General features: G+C 37.4%; 1 protein-coding gene across 4 annotated transcripts in view; it reads left to right on the top strand.

Moving 5' to 3' along the window:
• PRDM5 (PR/SET domain 5) overlaps positions 1-17408 on the top strand; it is a 132613-nt gene that overhangs the window by 57090 nt on the left and 58115 nt on the right. For all 4 annotated transcript variants that reach the window (XM_077814424.1, XM_077814423.1, XM_077814421.1 and 1 more), the window contains 2 exons: positions 2928-3021; positions 12279-12439. In XM_077814424.1, the coding sequence (XP_077670550.1) occupies positions 2928-3021; positions 12279-12439 (255 nt within the window). The remainder of the gene's footprint in view (positions 1-2927; positions 3022-12278; positions 12440-17408) is intronic.

Genomic DNA, 17408 nt, shown 5'->3' with positions numbered 1-17408 from the left:
ATGCTCAGTGTCGTGCTTTGCCACCGACCTTTTGTGCAAGTCACTCAGTCTGATTGTGCTTCAGTTTTCCATCTCTAAAAATGAGGATGATAATACTTTCCTACCTTGCAAGGGTATTTTGAGGATAAGTACGTTAACAACTGTGAAGCACTGTGCGGTCTATGGATGAAAACTGCTATATATTTAGCTTTTATTTAAGCGTGTGAATAGTCCTACTGAAATCAGAGACTACTCACATTGTTAGTATTAGGCAGTTGCTTAAGTTCCTTGCTGAATCAGAGCCTAAACTGGTAAATGCAGCCCAAGGAGTTCTATAAGGATAATGGGCACCCTCCTTTTTAACTGCAGAAACTACAGGCCTTGGTGCTTGCTGCTTCAGCTTGCTCCCAGTGGAGGTCAGCTGCATATGAAAGCAGCTGCAATCTGTTCTATTACATTCAAATTAGGGGCATCACCTGGGTGTGTGTGTGTGGCGGGGGGATTGGATATATGATAGTCTACACTTGTATGATTAAATCCTGCTCAGTGTTTTTGCTACTGCATGTATATTAATCGTATTTTTTAAAATACAAAAGTTGGTGTATACAATATACTCTGTGTGTGTGTGTGTACTATTATACAGTATTTTATATATTTATTATACAGTTAGATATAATTTTGTAATAGCAGCTAAAGCGTTATTAGTTGAACCTTCAAATTTCATGTGAGCACATCAAAAATACTAGGCCAGTTTTCCAATTTGGAGTCTCCTACTCTAGAACCCATGTGCATTTCTAGCAAACCCAAGGAAAGCATGGTGTGAGCAAGTGAACTTGTGATTGTGAGAAGTGTGCGATGATGACAATGATGCATTCATCTCAAGGTGCACTTTCGCATCTATTACACATTTAGGTTTTTGTCTCAATTATGAGCTTTAGAAATACAGTTGGACTCCTATATTGTAGCTAAAAGGCCATATCTGAGAGAAGCTGCGAAGGGCTTTTAAGTGACAGTGGATGGGTCCTGCACCCATAGAACTAACAAACAGAAAAGCATTCTAGAGTAGGGTGTTTTGAATAAAAGGAAGTGACTTTTGCGCTCGTGAAAAGTGCCAGATTGACAGCCCTGGAGACTGAACCCTTCTATTTATCCACAGAACAGGTACAGCACAGACAGCAGCACTGCAAGCTTCCCCACAGTGTCTCATCAATATGTCTCAACCCTGTTCTGGAGGAACCACCTATTGAGGTGAGAAGGTAGTTCAGTCTCTTCACGCCCAGTCAATCCTTGGCCTCGCTGTTGAGAATGTCACTAAGGATATCAACTAATGCTAATTATGATGTGAACCACTAAGAACCAGACTGAAATGATCAATTTATTTTACGTAGCCATTTGAGGGTCATTCAGTGGCCTTTCTGCTATATGTGACTTAGGCTGGATTTGAGCTACAGACTGAGGTGAAAGCCTCTCTATCCCATTTTCAGTCATTGCACTGTCTGAGCCATGCAGTCTCAAGGCACCTTCTTAAAGGTCCCCCCCTCTCTCTTGTGGACATACACCAATAAAAAGGTATAAAGTAGCAAGGCTTTGTTCTTTAATAACAAACAAAGGAATGTTTGAAAGAATAAGTATCTATGAATGAAAGAGTCCTGTGCTGATTTATTTATCTGATCATTGTTCTGGCTGTGGTTTTTGCAATCCACTACAGATGGCTATTAGTATACTGTAACATCTTGGTATTGCTAGCCATGAGAAAGGACATTTGGGTTAAAAATGAATGTGAGTATGTGACCCAAAAGGGCTACAGGCTGCACGTAAATAATTTCACTGCCCCTCTTTCCACCACTCTCCCACCCTGTTTGTGGAGTAGCTATGAATGTCCTATGACATTAGGGATTTCCCTGCCACGAGGAGAATATAGAGTGTGCATTTATGTACCATATTCATGTTTACCCTCAGGCTATGAAATTCACTGTTTAATGAACATAATTTTATAAACCATAATCCGTGTGTGTGATAAAACACTTCCAGTCACTCCCCTTTCCCTTGGGGCACAATAGCTTTCAATTAAGATCCTTGTGAGCTAAATGCAGTATTTAGAAGCGGATTCTTTAAAACTTCCCTTTATCAGAAAATTATAGGCAATTTGGTTAGATAACATATTGTACAGCTTCATTTACTGGCAATAGTGGGATAGTACTTCATTACAATAAAAAACCAGAGGAAGTGATTTGAAATTTACAGATGTAGGATAAAAGCTGATTCTTTCACAAGCTCCAGAGATCAGCATCAGCAGCTGTGAAGTTTGTTTACAAGATTCAGCCAAGCTTAGCTTTCTGTCTTGTTTATGACTTTGAGGAGGCTATTTCAGCTATGGTGAATTTTTACTGAGGTAAGCAAGGCTCTCAGTACAATACTTCTGTCTTCTGTTTCAAATTAGCAAATGAAGCTGAGACAGGGGGATAGGGGATAGGTTCTAGATTTGAGAGATTTTATTTTGCTAAATTTTAAATTGGTGTCTTGAGAATAGGCAGATCAGCAGTGGGCTACGAGTAGACTGTAATTAACTGAGAAAATGTGCTTTTGAGGGTGCACTTAATTTTGATGACGTTATATATTATTTGGTGAAACGTCAAATTCTAGCTTATAGCTTTCTTTCAAAATGTAGATATTCTCTGTATGTGTACAGACTGACACAGACCCACACACACACCTTTTACGTAACAGAATTCCAAGGATTTGTGTTGTACACCTATTTAATAGTTGCCAAGTTGTCTTGCAAAGTTCCACTTAAATGAAGCATGATGGTTATTTGAATCCTTTGTCACCTAGTATGCGGAACTGCCATGATGTCCCTTCTGAACTCAGCCTGCCAGCTACAATTATTGTAATAACACCTAATTGATTTCCCTGATCCTTCCCCCTGACTCATTCTCTTTCGTCTGCAGACCCACTCTGAAGAGAGACCATTCCAGTGTGAGGAATGCAAGGCTTTGTTCCGCACCCCATTCTCTCTGCAGAGACACCTACTAATACATAACAGTAAGTGTTAATTCAGAGAGGCAAAGGGCTTCATCAGTTCACATCACTGACTTGTGGGAGGAAATGCATTGTTACACAGTACAAAATTAAAGTACATTCTCATTCAGTCTTGCTCCCAAATACACTAAATTGTGTTCAATTATTATTATAAAAATTCAATCCACAAGAGCCAGGAAATTCAGTAAAGTCTGAAAGTTTATCGTTGACTCCTCTTGCTGCACAACATGGAGGCTACAGATAATCCAGTGTTGTTCCGAAGTCCTTTGACAAAGGACTCCTGCATGTTCCAGATTAAGTTGTAGTATTATGCCCATTTATAGATGTGGAACTGAAACCCCGAGAACTGAATGACTTGCTCAAGGTCACACACAAAGTCTGTGTCAGAATTGAGAACCCATGCTATAGCTCCGAAGTCCCAGTCCAGACCCTGAGCCACAAACCAAATCTTTCTGTCAGCAGCATAAATGCTAGCAGACTGGACAAGTCCCTGTGTCTCCTTTAGTCCTCTTGGACCTGTATCTAGTCATCTCAATCATTAAGAGACTTTGCCTTGCTTTGAGGTTTTGGGGTAGAGGTGCCCTCTTTACCTGTTCAGCGGAAGACAGGAATTAGTCACTTGTGAGAGTCTTTATTTCTTGTATATTTTGTTAAATGAATTAATTAAACATACCTTTATAAAAGTATACGGAAATTTCTCATTATTTTACTAAGATCACTGTAGCTTTGAAAACAGCACTATTTTGGGGGGCAAACTTTTATTTACTGCAATTTAATATACCAGTGTTTTGTGCTAAGTGAATATGCATTAAAGAAATTCTTGGAACAATTTTTTTTTTTTTTAAGGCTTTCAGAGCTGCTCTGATCTATTTTTTCAGTGAGTACTTAAGTTTGTAGAATCTTGGTCTCCTGATAACCTTAGCCAGAGTGCTAAAAATCCTTATTCAATGTGTATATATACTCCCCTGCATAGAAACCCCTTTTTTAAACACTAATTTAGGGACTAATCTAAAACCCATTGAAATAATTGTTTTCCATTGACTTCAGTAGGCTTTGTCCCCCTTCACCTCCAAAATATCCCAAAGTAGAAGTGCACATTGAGTTACAGGCTCTTGCGAATCTCTATTTAAAATATATCTTTTTTTTGTTCTTTCAAATTCCCAGAGCTCAAAAATTCTTTGTGTTTTGTGCTTTAAACATCTTCGGGGGGAGGGGGGGGAATAAAACACACCTTTGTGCCAATTTTATTTTAAAAAAAATTTCCAACTCCTGGCCTCAGGACCAACACGAACTATATAGAATATATAAAAAAGCATAAAGCAAACTTTTTACAGTTGTTACAACCTCCCCTCTTCGTGTCTAGTTCCGTATAACAGAAGTGCAGACAGACCCTTAGCAAAGTGAAAGTCATCACTATCCTGTACTGAGTAAGAAATAGTTTAAATACAAGATAGTGGTTAAAACAAGGGTCCCTGCTGTTGTAAGAGCAGTGCTTGTGTTCCAGGTAAAGAACATTAAAACTCCACCCCTTCTGACCTCATCCTGAGATTGACTATAGCTATGGTCATGATTATGAGCCTGCCATTTATTTAATAACTCAAAAATAACAGAATCATAGGCATTGTCATACTAGAGCAGACTAGTGGTCCCTCTTGCAGCATTGAACTATATGAGCTGCTTCCGAGGAAAGAATAAAACAAAAGAAAATTCTACTAATGCTAGTCCAATTCGACAACGCGGTGTCATCGGGAAGGAATTGTGTGGGAAACTTCTTCACCACTGAGCAGTAAATTCCAGGAAAGCATGGAAAACTCAGAATTCAGGCTTAACCTCCCTCATAAATTCCATCTGAAATCAGTATGTAAATTATATACAGTGTTGTTACTTTAAAAGTGGGGTACTCTGCAGGCAGCGGTATCTATCATACTTAAACCTTTTTAAAATAATGTTATATTAGTACAAAAATAAATATATTTAATAAAAGAATGCCTGAAAGTGCGATTCCACTCTGAAAAGTGGATCTATAAAAAATGGTATCATGAAGTTTGATTTATTTTTTTTTCAGTCTTTCAAGATTCCAGATCAAATGTGTTTAGTTTAGAGGTAAAAGACTTCCCCCTTTCCCCAACTGCCAGCTCTGCAAATTCAATCTGGGATCTAAAAGTAAAGCTGAGTTCATCCCTATTCTTGCATATCCCTGCAAGATGACTAGGTCCTGCATGCTAAATTATCAGGGTGGATTTGATTTAAATCAAATTGATTTAAATCATGATTTAAATCACTAGTCAGGGGAAGACTCGATTTTAATCATGGATTTCTACATAAAAGTGCATTCTTGTTGGTTGTTATAACCTTAATACATATTCTTCACAACTCAGAGATAGATGTAGGTTTCATTTTTAGAAGGTACACACTATACATTTTTTAAGTGATTTATTTTGAAAACTTTTCAGGTTAGGTTTTACAGCTATATCAGAAAATGTATGATTGTTTGTTTATTTCATTTACCAAAAGGTAATTGAAGCAGATATTTATGAAGTCATTGGGAAGTGAACTATCTCCAATTCAACAGGTTAATCATTAATATTTGGACAATTTTTCTTGCCATGCTGTATTAGGAGGAGAACATCACCAGACAGACATTTAAATTCTTTTATTTAACTAAAACAACAACGTTATGTAGTCTGGATTTTTTTTCTTCAAAGCAAACATGTAATATTTTAACAAAACAAGCATAAGAATTTTTGAATTTAGTTAAACATTCAAGTTTTTTAAAATCAGGTTTGTTTTTGTTAAAATTGTTTTTAACTAAAACAGTTAAATAAAATATTAAAAAAAATTAAAAGTTGACTATGTCAGCCAGGTCAACATGAGAAACTTAAAATATTGGCTTCTGCAGCTAACTCAGTTGTCTTCACCTTCACTTTCCTGTTTGTTCATAATCTGGAAAAGAGAAACAAGCTTTCCTGCTTTTTCAGGTCCCAAACGATTTCTCAGTTTGAAATGAATTCGTCCAAAGGAAGAAAATATTCTTTCTACACCGGCAGAAGAAGCTACTGCTGTTAAAAGAGAGATTATCACTTCAACAGTCTCTGAATCCAAGTGCTTAAGTGACTTCCACCAGTTAACTGGTGTGACTTTCTTTAAAACATCATCAGCAAACATATATTTCTCAAGGTTCACCCTGAGCTCTGAAGTTTATTATAGTTGGCATTATGGAGGGATGATTGCTGGATGTCCATGTCATAGCCAACTCCTCTTCTTCAGCAGTTAAGGTTTGACCCTGGTCCCGAGTATTGAGAATATTTGCAAGAAAATAAGCTGGAGATCATGCTTGTCCCATTCATTATTTTAATGCTTGTAATTTAACTCTGTCATTGCATATTTCTCTTTTTAAGATCTCACTCAGTTCCTTCCAAATTTCAACAGCGTCAGTAACAAAAAAGCTATTTCCCTGCATTTTGTTCAAGGCTACAGAAGTAGTCTGCAGGGTACTCAGCATGTGTTCAACATTTCTCTTAAGCCCACTGTTGAGAATTTTGGCTGTGACAGTGCCATCTATTTTTTCATGATTTTCTTCACAAACAATTTTATTCACAAACAACTTTTTTCACAATTTTGTTCATCAGATTAGGCCAGTTCTTGATATAGTGCTCAAAACAGTCCACTACTGCAGTCCATCGCATGTCTTGTAGGAGAGTTAGCTTGGTTCCTCCCATTTTTTTTTCAGAGCAGCTGCTGCAAAGTGGTTGTTACAGAAGTATTTTGCACTTTCAAACAACATTAGCCTTTATTTCTGGAACACTGAAGTCTTTGGCCAGGAGGTGCATCAAATGAGCACAGCAACCATATGTTGTTAGCTTGTGACTCTCTTCTAAATAATTTCTTCTTACATCTTGGATACATGGACCAAGCTGTGTGTTAGACATTTGAATTTTTTTCACAGTTTGTTACAGCTTTTACTGCTACGTCTTGTAAGTATTTTGCCGAGTGTGCGTTTCCTGATGTATCAATTGGTTCTGTAAGGAAAACATTCCCTTATTCTGTTGTCACACAACCACATACAATAGGATCATTGTGGACATTGCTCCACCCATCAAGATTCAGGTTAACAATTTTGCCCTCTAGACCTTTTGCACACTGCTCAATTTCTCTTTCATAAACTTTATCCAGCAATTTGCCTGCGACGTCTGCTCTGTTGGGTGGACTGTATCTTGGTCTTAATGACTGAACCATGTTAATGAAGTGTGAGTTCTCAATCATACGGAAAGGTGAGTTTGTTGCATAAAAGAACTGGGCAATTTTTTCAACAGTTACCTCTTTTTGTAATCTGCTGGTTCTTATCACAAAGTTATCCAAGGTTGTTCTTGGATGATGGAGATTTTTTTTTTCTTTTTGCTACAGGTGATATACTGTGGCTATGTGACAGACATGATGTGACTGAAACGCTATCATTAGCAGATAACTCTGAAACTATAGAAAATTATAGTGATCTTGAAGGTGGATAGTCTTCAGAATCCTGTATGTTGAAGATGGATTCTCCTAAACAAAATAAGTCAATGCAGTATTATTACCATACTGCTCATTTAGTATTACTCATTGCATTCACTGACACTCAGTACTACTTTAAAAATGAAATTGTAAAAGGGAGATGTGCCTGTTTCAGCTATTTATTTTTATCACAATTGCATCTAAAATGATAGTACCATAGAATAAGAACTATATTTTTTGCTCAAACATGAGAATTCAAGAACAGTCCAGAAGGAAGACAGGCAGTCCTTAGGAAAGAGGTATGAAATAAAAAAGTTTACCATCCTGAAGATCCTGCATGTTCAGATTTGTTCCTTTCATCATCTTCAACGCAGCTTCCTCCTGAGAAGGAACACTTCTCATGATATTTCATTTGGGCATCCAGGCCTTGCATTTCTTTGTTGCACTCTTTGCATTTTGCACACATGCCTGTCTTACGCACAGGTAGAAGAACGTCATTAAAATATTCCAAAACGGGGTCTCTTTTATGGCCTGCTGCCCTTATAGGTTTTCCTTTCTAGTGAGAGAATGGTATGGTAGATCTCAAATCAATGAAGGCTACACTCAGAAAGACCTCAAGACTTCTGGGATATGTTGCTCAAACAGTTTCATTTTTGTTCTTACTGCCTGTCCCTCCCTTCTCACATTTATCTCCAGACTTCTCCTCCTTGTCCAGATCCCCCACAGTCTTCTATTCATTGAACTTTTTGAAACTTTGCACTTTTAGAGAGAGGTAAGGGATTGACTTTGTGTGCACAAATTTGCAGAGGGACAGTAGGGTTGAGGTCTGTTATTTCTCACCTCTATATATTATTTATTTATTTATTTTAAAACATTTTTGCCATTAACAAGCATGTTCTCTCTGGAGAGACAAATCCACAGTTTGAGAACTGCAAAACTAAGCATCTCTGATGGTATCTTGTAGACTGAGCACTGAGTCTCATTGAGTAGATAGAAAGATTAATCAAAATAATCTGTATAGAAGCCCCTGGAGGCCCCATAGGATCTCATTTATAAAACTTTTCTTAAACATTACATTACTATATTGTCTCATACTATAGAATTAGAATTTATAATCCCTATTCCATGATGAGAGATCTTTGAGTTATAATGTATCTTAATGAAAACTATCTTTAGATAGGCTTTTTCCTCAAAAAGCATTTTATCAAAAAAATCCAGTTTAAATAAAAAACATCCAATTTTTTTATTTTTTTTTAAACTCATTGATTTTTATTCACCCTGTAAATTATGCTCTCACTAACACTTGTGCAACCCTTCTGACTTCAACAGATTTACACCAATGTAATTTATAGAATTTAGTAACGATTCTGTTGATAATACATGAGAAGGAATATAATCCATGCTATGCTCCTCAGAGCCAACGAGAATTAAAGTCAGTGAACACTTACTTTGGTTGCTAAAGTAAGCAGGTAGAACTCTACATTCATACATACATACATACATATGTAGTAAGATCCACTGAGCAAGAAGACATGATTTTTACATACTCACTTTCCAGAGTAGAAAACTACACTTGCAAAAACCTAATAATAATAATAAAAAATTAAAAAGCTCTTGCTGCTGTGTCCAGCAGCAGAATTTGTAGGAGTGAAAGTTGGGGAATGCTTCTCTCCAAAAAACAAGATGAGGCCTATGCTCCTTATAATCTGTACCAGAAGGAGAGCACAGCAATGGGGAGAGCAAAGCCCATGAGGCGTGAGTCCCATGTAAGCCATTCAACATGATCAGTACATCTTGGGGAAAGATATTTTTGGGTATATTATACCAGTGCTCCATTGGTTTCCTGTTTTGCTTTTGGATGCAATTATAGGTACAGATTTTGCATGGTAAAGCTATGTGTAGTTTGGGTTCTAGCTGTGTGAGAAACACTCCCCTCCCTGTGCACTGTCACAAGAAAGTAAGATGCATTTTCACTTTTATTCTCTAGCTTTTTCTGGAGTAAAGGCAGAAAATCCTGATTAGTATGTTTGTTTTTAATTTTAAAGTTGACTTCCCCTCAATCCAACAGAGCCAACGTCTATTGACTTGAAAATAGAGAATGGAAATACTTTCCCCATTTTGTATGTATGAAGTGACTTTTTTTTTAATAGCTCTAGAGCATAAGTAGTAGGTGGAAGAAATTTGGCTCAGAGAGAGTTCCTAGCCTGCAGACCTGCTTTACAGTAGTCTAGTGAAAATTGTTTGTGATTTATCAAAGTAATGAGGTGTAATACTTTGTGTACTGTAAAAAAAATATACTATGCACAGTGGATTTTGTAATGCAAATATTTAGTAGGAGATTTTCAAATGTACCTAAGGGATTTAGGTGCATAAGTCCGATTTGAAAATCAGATATACTAGTGCTCCTAAGTCCTGTAGGGGCTTTTGAAAATCTCCTCCATAACTGTCTACCAATGTTCTATTGCTTTGGTGCAGGAGTATGTTGGTTAGGAAAGTTTTCCTGTGTCTTCCATGATTAATGAAGGTGTGTTGTGAGGATAAATTGATTAATAAAGTAGAAAAAAGTCTATAAAAAAAGGGAAAAATTCCCTATTCAGTACACTGTTTGGATGGCATGCAGTTAATGAAGTATGGGGCCACACACTGAATAATGAGGCTTAGAAAAAATTATTGAATAGCTTCTTTGTTCACTGAGCGCTATCCATCTTGTACATTCTGGCTCTTACCCTGCATAACACTTAAAAATATGTGCTTAACTTTAAGCTTGTTAGTAGACCCATTGACTTCTGTGTGCTTAAGTGCTTTACTGGATTGAGGTGAGTACATAGCACCTTACAGGATCCATTAATGTATTTTGGAAAAAAAATAGTATATAGTCTATGCAATTAAAGACTTGACTGTATCATAAAGTGTGCACACAAGGGGACAGAGTTAAGTTTGTGTCCACAGCCTCAGTTTTGGCATTTCTAACTTTTGGGTGCTTCACTTTAGAACCTTAAAAGAACATTAAAACATTTTTAAAATGGAATTGTATTTGTTAGAATTGTTATAACATTGTGGAAATACAGAACTGAAGCTGATTGTAGTGATTACATTTAAATGTTTTCAGTATTTTTTCTTTAATGAAGCAGTAAGAGCTTGCAAATTACTTTAATCAGAATGTTAATTGACTTTACTTGCACGTAACACAGGTTGATGTTACTAAAGAAAGGGATTCCAAAAGAGACATCAGGCCACGAGTTTTAAAGGTAGAGAATGAAGAATTTCATTCATTTTGGTGCAGTTTTGGTGTAAGATCTTGTCTTCATTTGCCTCAGACGATGCTGCTTTTGCTCCCAACTGCAAAGTGAATACATTTTTAACGATTGATGTTATTGGAAAGAGAAAATGAGGTTCTGTAGGTTGAAGGATGCCCAAGTGTACTTGCTGAACCATTAAAAGAAGTTTTAATCTTTATTGGCTCTCTGGGTTGGATAATGCTGCTTACCAGAAGAGAATGGGTACAAGATCTACTTCCATGACAAGTAGAGTCTGTTATGAGGGAGGGCTGTTGCTAATGGAAAAATGAAATGTTTCATTTATAATAGTTACGTCTTTAAATAGCAATGTCAGTGGAAAGGTGGGTTAATATGGTGTCATAAAAGTAAAGTTATGCAATAAGGAAATGAGTATTTCAGCACCATTGGCATGTACTATCAGAGTGGTCTTTACCCAAAGGCCATTGAAGTAAATGGGAGACTTTCCATTCATTGGCCTTTGGACTTAGCCCAGAATGCACAAGGAAAACTGAACCCAGTGGAACTGAGATAGCTGTATTGTCTAATAAGTGGTATTGAGAAAGTATCCTTGCCAGGGTTCAGGAGCCTGCAGATCAAAAAACTGGATTGGGAAGTAGGAGTTCCAGGGGATGATGACTTCCTTTGACTTCCTTTTCACTTTGACTGTTCTTTGTTTTTTATGCAAATGCATGGAAGTTACTTCAGGACAGATGCACCTTGATTTCCTGTTTTTACCAAGATTTTGTGGGCGTATAGATGTTTTAAGTATGATGGGTTTCTGAATGAATTTCATTTTATAGCTTAATACATAGTAATATACTCAGCAGGAAACTGAAATTCACTTCTATATTTAAGGTAATAAGAACAGCAAGATTTTGTAATTGTTTATCTCCAGTTTCACCTTCTTGGATTTTTTTTATCAAAAATTCTGTGTAGATTTTCATAATATGATACTTCCTCTCCTTTATTTTATTCGCTTTGATGACAATTAAAATATCATCACTGGTATCTGAGTTAGCATTCATGGAAATGAATGAGGCTGTTCTAATCTCAAAGCTATTGTTAGGGATTCTGTGCAAACTCAAGCAGGCGTCTCTGCATCAGTTATATAACTTAACATTTTGAAATTTTTCTTTGCGACCATAATAGCTAGAGACTTATGGTGTTGGGCATGCTGCTTTTCAGATTAGATATAAACCAAAAGGTCCTGACCATGTGGTGGTTTTCAAAATCATTCACTTTCGGCAAGGTTAGAGAGGTTAATCCCAACTTCCTGGCTAAATTATTTGGGTGATTACATTCTGCTTTCTTAAATAAAAATTTATATTGGATATGGTGTTCCTTCAGTTTCTGTTCCAGGGACATATGTCAGTACAACTTCCTCCATGTGGCAGATTTGTGCACCGTGTTCCCTTTCTCAAGGGATTAGAGAGTTAACATGATTCCTGACGTTAGCTGGTGTGTTTATACCTTGCTTTTCTATTTTATAAGGTGAGAGGACCTTCAAGTGTGATCACTGTGATGCTACCTTCAAAAGGAAGGACACGTTAAATGTTCACATCCAAGTTGTGCATGATGGACATAAGAAATATAAATGTGATCTGTGTGACAAAGCCTTTGTTACACCTTCAGTGCTTAAGAGTCATAAAAAAGTGAGTATAATCAACTCCACTGAATTTCCATTCATTTCCTTGTTTGTTTACCCTCAAGACTGTGACTAAACAAAATATCCCTCAATGTTCCTGTATGGTGTTTTTTTTTCAGTAAAAAGTTATCCGTTATTGTTAACGAGAACAAACATAATGTTTGCTTATTTCAATACTGGGGTTGCTGGTGGCATCCAGAGTCTAGAAGGTTCATTGGTAAAAGTCCTTTCTAAACACTCCAGCATTGGGTGTGTTGCAGAGGTGACTTGTTGCACTGCTCTTACAGCACTCCTATCTACCAGTCCATAGAGCGGCATTGGTGTCAGCTTTAGAAGAGGCCACTTGCTCACCTTCCTGGCCAGAGGTAAGGTGTCAACTTAAGTAGATGTTAATAGGAGTGAATGTGGAGAAAATAACTGAACAAAATGACCAGCCGTAATAAATGGTCTCCAGTGCTGCCACCAAATATAGAATAGGAGAGAATCTGCTAAAAAACATTGTGTATGTGTTCTTAACTTTATAGTTTGAATTGGCACCCACACGCTTGTGTATATGTATGCATAAAACACAAACCTTTATAACTTTGTTTTATGGATTAACAGCAAAACCAAGTGTAACTGTGGTATTTATGTACAGCAATTTAACCGTGAGACTATGTGAAGCACTGATTATTTACATTATAATTAGGTTCCTACCAAATTCACAGTTCATTGTGGTCAATTTCACCATCATAGGATTTTTAAAATAGTAAATTTCATGATTTCAGCTATTTAAATCTGAAATTTCAGGGTGTTGTAACTGTCGGGGTCCTGACCTAAAAAGGAGTTGAGGAGGAGGCTGTCACAAGGTTATTGTAGGGGGAGGTCGCGGTACTGCTACCTTCTCTTCTGCGCTGCTGCTGGCAGCGGTGCTGCCTTCAGAGCTGGGCAGCTGGAGAGCAGCTGGCTGGGAGCCCAGCTCTGAAGGCAGAGCCACCACCAGCAGCATCCCAGAAGAAGGAAGGCAGGGTATGGTATGGCCACCCTTACTTCTGCACTGCTGCCTGCAGAGCTGGGGTCTCAGTCAGCAGCTGCCGCTCTCCAGCTCCCCAGCACTAAAGGCAGCACAGAAGTAAGGGTGGCAATTCCACGACACCCCTAAAATAACCTTGTGACACACCCCACCCACCCCGCCCCCCCCCCCCCCGCAACTCCCTTTTGGGTCAGGACCCGCAACTGGAGAAACGCTGGTCTCTCCCATGAAATCTGTATGCTATAGGGTAGAAGCACACAAAAGACCAGATTTCACAGGCGAGAGACCAGATTTCACGGTCTGTGACGTGTTTTTCATGTCTGTGAGTTCGGTAGGGCCCTAATTATCATGTTAGTGAGTTTAGCATTGAGGATACTTATACAAACTAATTACAAAAGGGAATTTAAAGTTTGTTGCCACTCTGTCCTTATGTTGTCTTATAGTCAGTGCTTGTGTATGTGTTAGCACACAGCCTTCAGCCCACCTCAGAGCCTGGGCTTGATCTCAGACCTCTGAATTCTTGAACATAGTGGATTGCATCATCATCTTAGCTTTGTATGGCACCAAGCACGCAGTCACAAATTACAAATAGTAAAGGGGCCAGTTAAGGATAGAACGGATTTTTTTGGTGGGTTTTTTTTTGTTTTTGTTTTTTTGTTTTTTTGTTTTTTTACAGTTTTAAATATACTTTACTTAAATATATTTAAGTGCATTGATGATCTCCATTTGTTTAATTTACTGGTATCTGTTTTGAAGTCACAGTTATCTCATTTACTTACATTTAAATACATATTGTATTACTATTTCATATTTAATATTTATATTAAAATATTTAATATTTATATTACAATAGTGCATAGATGAGAAAATAGTATTTTTTGATAGTTACCTTTGATGGACGTAGTGGCAAAATCATCTGAACCTTTACTGCGCTATAGCTTCCACGCTGCTACTACCGATGAAGAATTTTAAAATTGGCTTGTTAACACAAAGCCAGAAAGCGGTACTGAGAGAAAGCTGCAATAGAAAAACACATCTCTAGGGTGGGACACTTGTGAAAACTAGTAGATGATGGGTATCTTATATTTAAGCTTTTCAACAGAGCTGGGGGTGGGGAGTTTGGAGAGTTCCTGTTCCTTTTCCACATTTTATCTTTGTTTAGTTCTTCCTCTTGTATCTGGTTCCATTTTCTTTCTGCTCCATCTTCCCTCTTTTGGGGATGTGCAAAGGACAGGGTGTAGGCAGTTGGCCTAATGGTCCTGGCTGGGCTGGTGTCCACAAGTCAAAGATGGCCACAAAGTGTAGTCAGCAAGCAGGGATCAGAGTAATCACTAGAGCCAGGATTGATCAGCTAGAGTCAGGGTTAGGGTCAGGCTGGGTCAGAGATCAGAAAGCAAGGTGAGATCTGAAGTCACAATAGGCCAGAAGTCTGTACTGCTGTCTGGACAACTTCCTGGGAAACCTCCAGGGTTAAATAGTGGGCATGGGCCAATCAGAAGGCCACAGGATGCTATCACTAGATCTCCTTTAGGCTCCGCAGGAAGTACCACCAAACCTCCACAGTGTTCCTCGGATGTGGCTCTGTATGACCTTCTGCTGACAATGTGGGAATGTCAGCTGTCCCAGGCTCTGCAAACTTGGGTTCTAGTTCCATGGATCCTCACAGGATGTGACTCTTTAGGATGTGCCTATCAAACATTAAAAACTTCGGCCAGCCGTGCCCCCTCAAGAAAATGGATGCTAGATTTTTGTGAAAAAACATTGACCAATTTCACCCAGTGCTGAATAGTGTAGTGTGTGTATGTGCTTTTTTATGCTTTTGTGTTAATGCTGGTTTATAGTCAGTTGGTTATGATGACTAAATGAAGCACGTTTGCTGAAAGCTTCACTTGTAATTTACTGTTTTAGAGCAGATTAAAATAGTAGAATAAGATATGAATTCTTCAGTACAATGATGATCTGCTCTTCTTCCGACAAAGATCATCATGCTCATCAAATGGCTACTTAATTAGATTTTTGTTTGAAACTGCACTACTTTGAGATACCACAACAAAATGGTTTGCTTTCAATATCTGATTGATTTTTAACTAGTAATGATATGTTGAGTAAACAAAGTAAATTTAAAATTGTGATCTTCTAGTCAAGAAAATCAAATTCATATTATTGTGGTTAAGAATAAATATATAGATTGTAAAACTGTGTGTAAAATCTAAAAATAATCTAAGTAATTTTTTCCATTTTTTTCTTTCCATTTTAATGAATGAGACCGAAAATGTGTGGAAAAAGAATTTGTGACCTTTCTCATTTACCATGTATCATCAGGGTTGTGTGTGATTTGTTTTGTTTTGGTTTTTTGAGAGTACAGGAAAAAATATTTTTAAAATAAGATTTTCATGGAATGCTACAAAAATAGCAGAATCCACCTATAAAAAGATGGGCCTAAGAGGGTTATAGGAATAGTTTATGCTGCCACTGTCCAATCCTTTATGCATGTAGTCGTTCAGCAGACTGGAAACCCTGATCCCTTTATAGGTACTGTTTAATTGCGTAGAGAGTTTGAGGGTAGATCAAAGTTGAGCTACTTTATTCTCTCCAACATATGCTATTATGTTTAAATGTATATGTTTAAATAATTTCTAAAAGGAAGAATATTATAAATAATAAATATTTAATACTTTAAATCTATTAATTTATTAACTTATTATATTAATATACTTTATATTATATAATAAATATTATTTATGTAAACTAAATCTAAGGAACAAATAGAAGGGTCTTTTAAAAAAAAAAAACTCTTCTGTGGACACTATTTACCTAAAACACAGCGCGCATATGTTTATAGCTGTAGCTATGAAAATGCTAACTTGCCCTTAACACTGTCAAAACATAATGAGGAAATAAGTTTATTCCTATTAATTATACACACTGCTAGAAGTTTCTTGGGATAACCTGACCAATCCATTTCTTCCTTTAATCAGCCCTTGCTTCCAGTATTATACTTGGAAAGAATGTAACTCCTTGATATGCTCAGTAGGACTGATGAATGATGGAACTCCAGTCCCACTTCCAGGAAGTGACTTCTGAGTTTTAGGTTCCCAAAAAACCCAATGTCATCACATCTTTTCTTTAGCTGTAGGCAAATGCTGTGTCTCAGTTGCTGTTTTTTCTCCTGGTTTCTTCCTGTCTGTTACCCAAGCAGAACCTCAGACTTGCAATTCTGTCTTGGCAAAACAATGTCATCATTCAGAATGTTCTGTAATATGTAGGTCTTTTCCCCTTCACAAAGCGTTATGCCAGCTCTTTTTCTTTAATTTTGAACATCTGCAGTACTGGCTAGAGCGAGGCACGCTGTAAGCATTTATTCATGTAGACCTTCCTTGTCACTTCTGTGTATGGCCTACAACATCTTTGCTTTCCAGTTTTAAGCAGTTTTCAGATGAAGATGGACATCCTGCAAACTATGGAATGGTTTTGTTTTGTGTAACTAATTCTCTTTGAAGACCAGAAAAAGCTGCCAAACCCTTTTCACCCGTGACTGGTCTCAGACACGGTTTGAACACAGGAGTCCAAAGGTGATTAGCTAGTGTAGAAATACATTGTGCTTCTTAGCTATTCTTTTCTTATGTCTATTGTAACTGTTTACAAATGATCAGTCATTTCTTTATTAAGGGCCCCATGCAGCAAGATGCTGAACCATTTAACTCCCATTGGAACAAGTAGGAGACAAGGCCACTAAACAAATCTCAGGATCGTGGCCTAAAAAAGATGCCTGTGTGCCTGTTTTTGAAGCTTTTGGTTTATTTCCTGTTAATTTTTCTATTACAAGGTTAACTTTAATTTCAGGTGCATCTCTTCAACACTGATCTGAAGTCCTTTATTAAATCTTTTTGCAGGCAAATCTCCTATTGAAGTTCATAGGAGCTTTGCATGTGTAAAACCTGAGAAGTGACTTCAGAATCAGACT

This window comes from Eretmochelys imbricata, chromosome 4 (genome assembly GCF_965152235.1).
Source record: "Eretmochelys imbricata isolate rEreImb1 chromosome 4, rEreImb1.hap1, whole genome shotgun sequence".
In the NCBI taxonomy this organism is placed as follows: domain Eukaryota; kingdom Metazoa; phylum Chordata; order Testudines; family Cheloniidae; genus Eretmochelys; species Eretmochelys imbricata.
The sequence above is the reverse complement of the archived record's forward strand: the minus strand, read 5'-3'. Positions and strand labels throughout refer to the sequence as shown.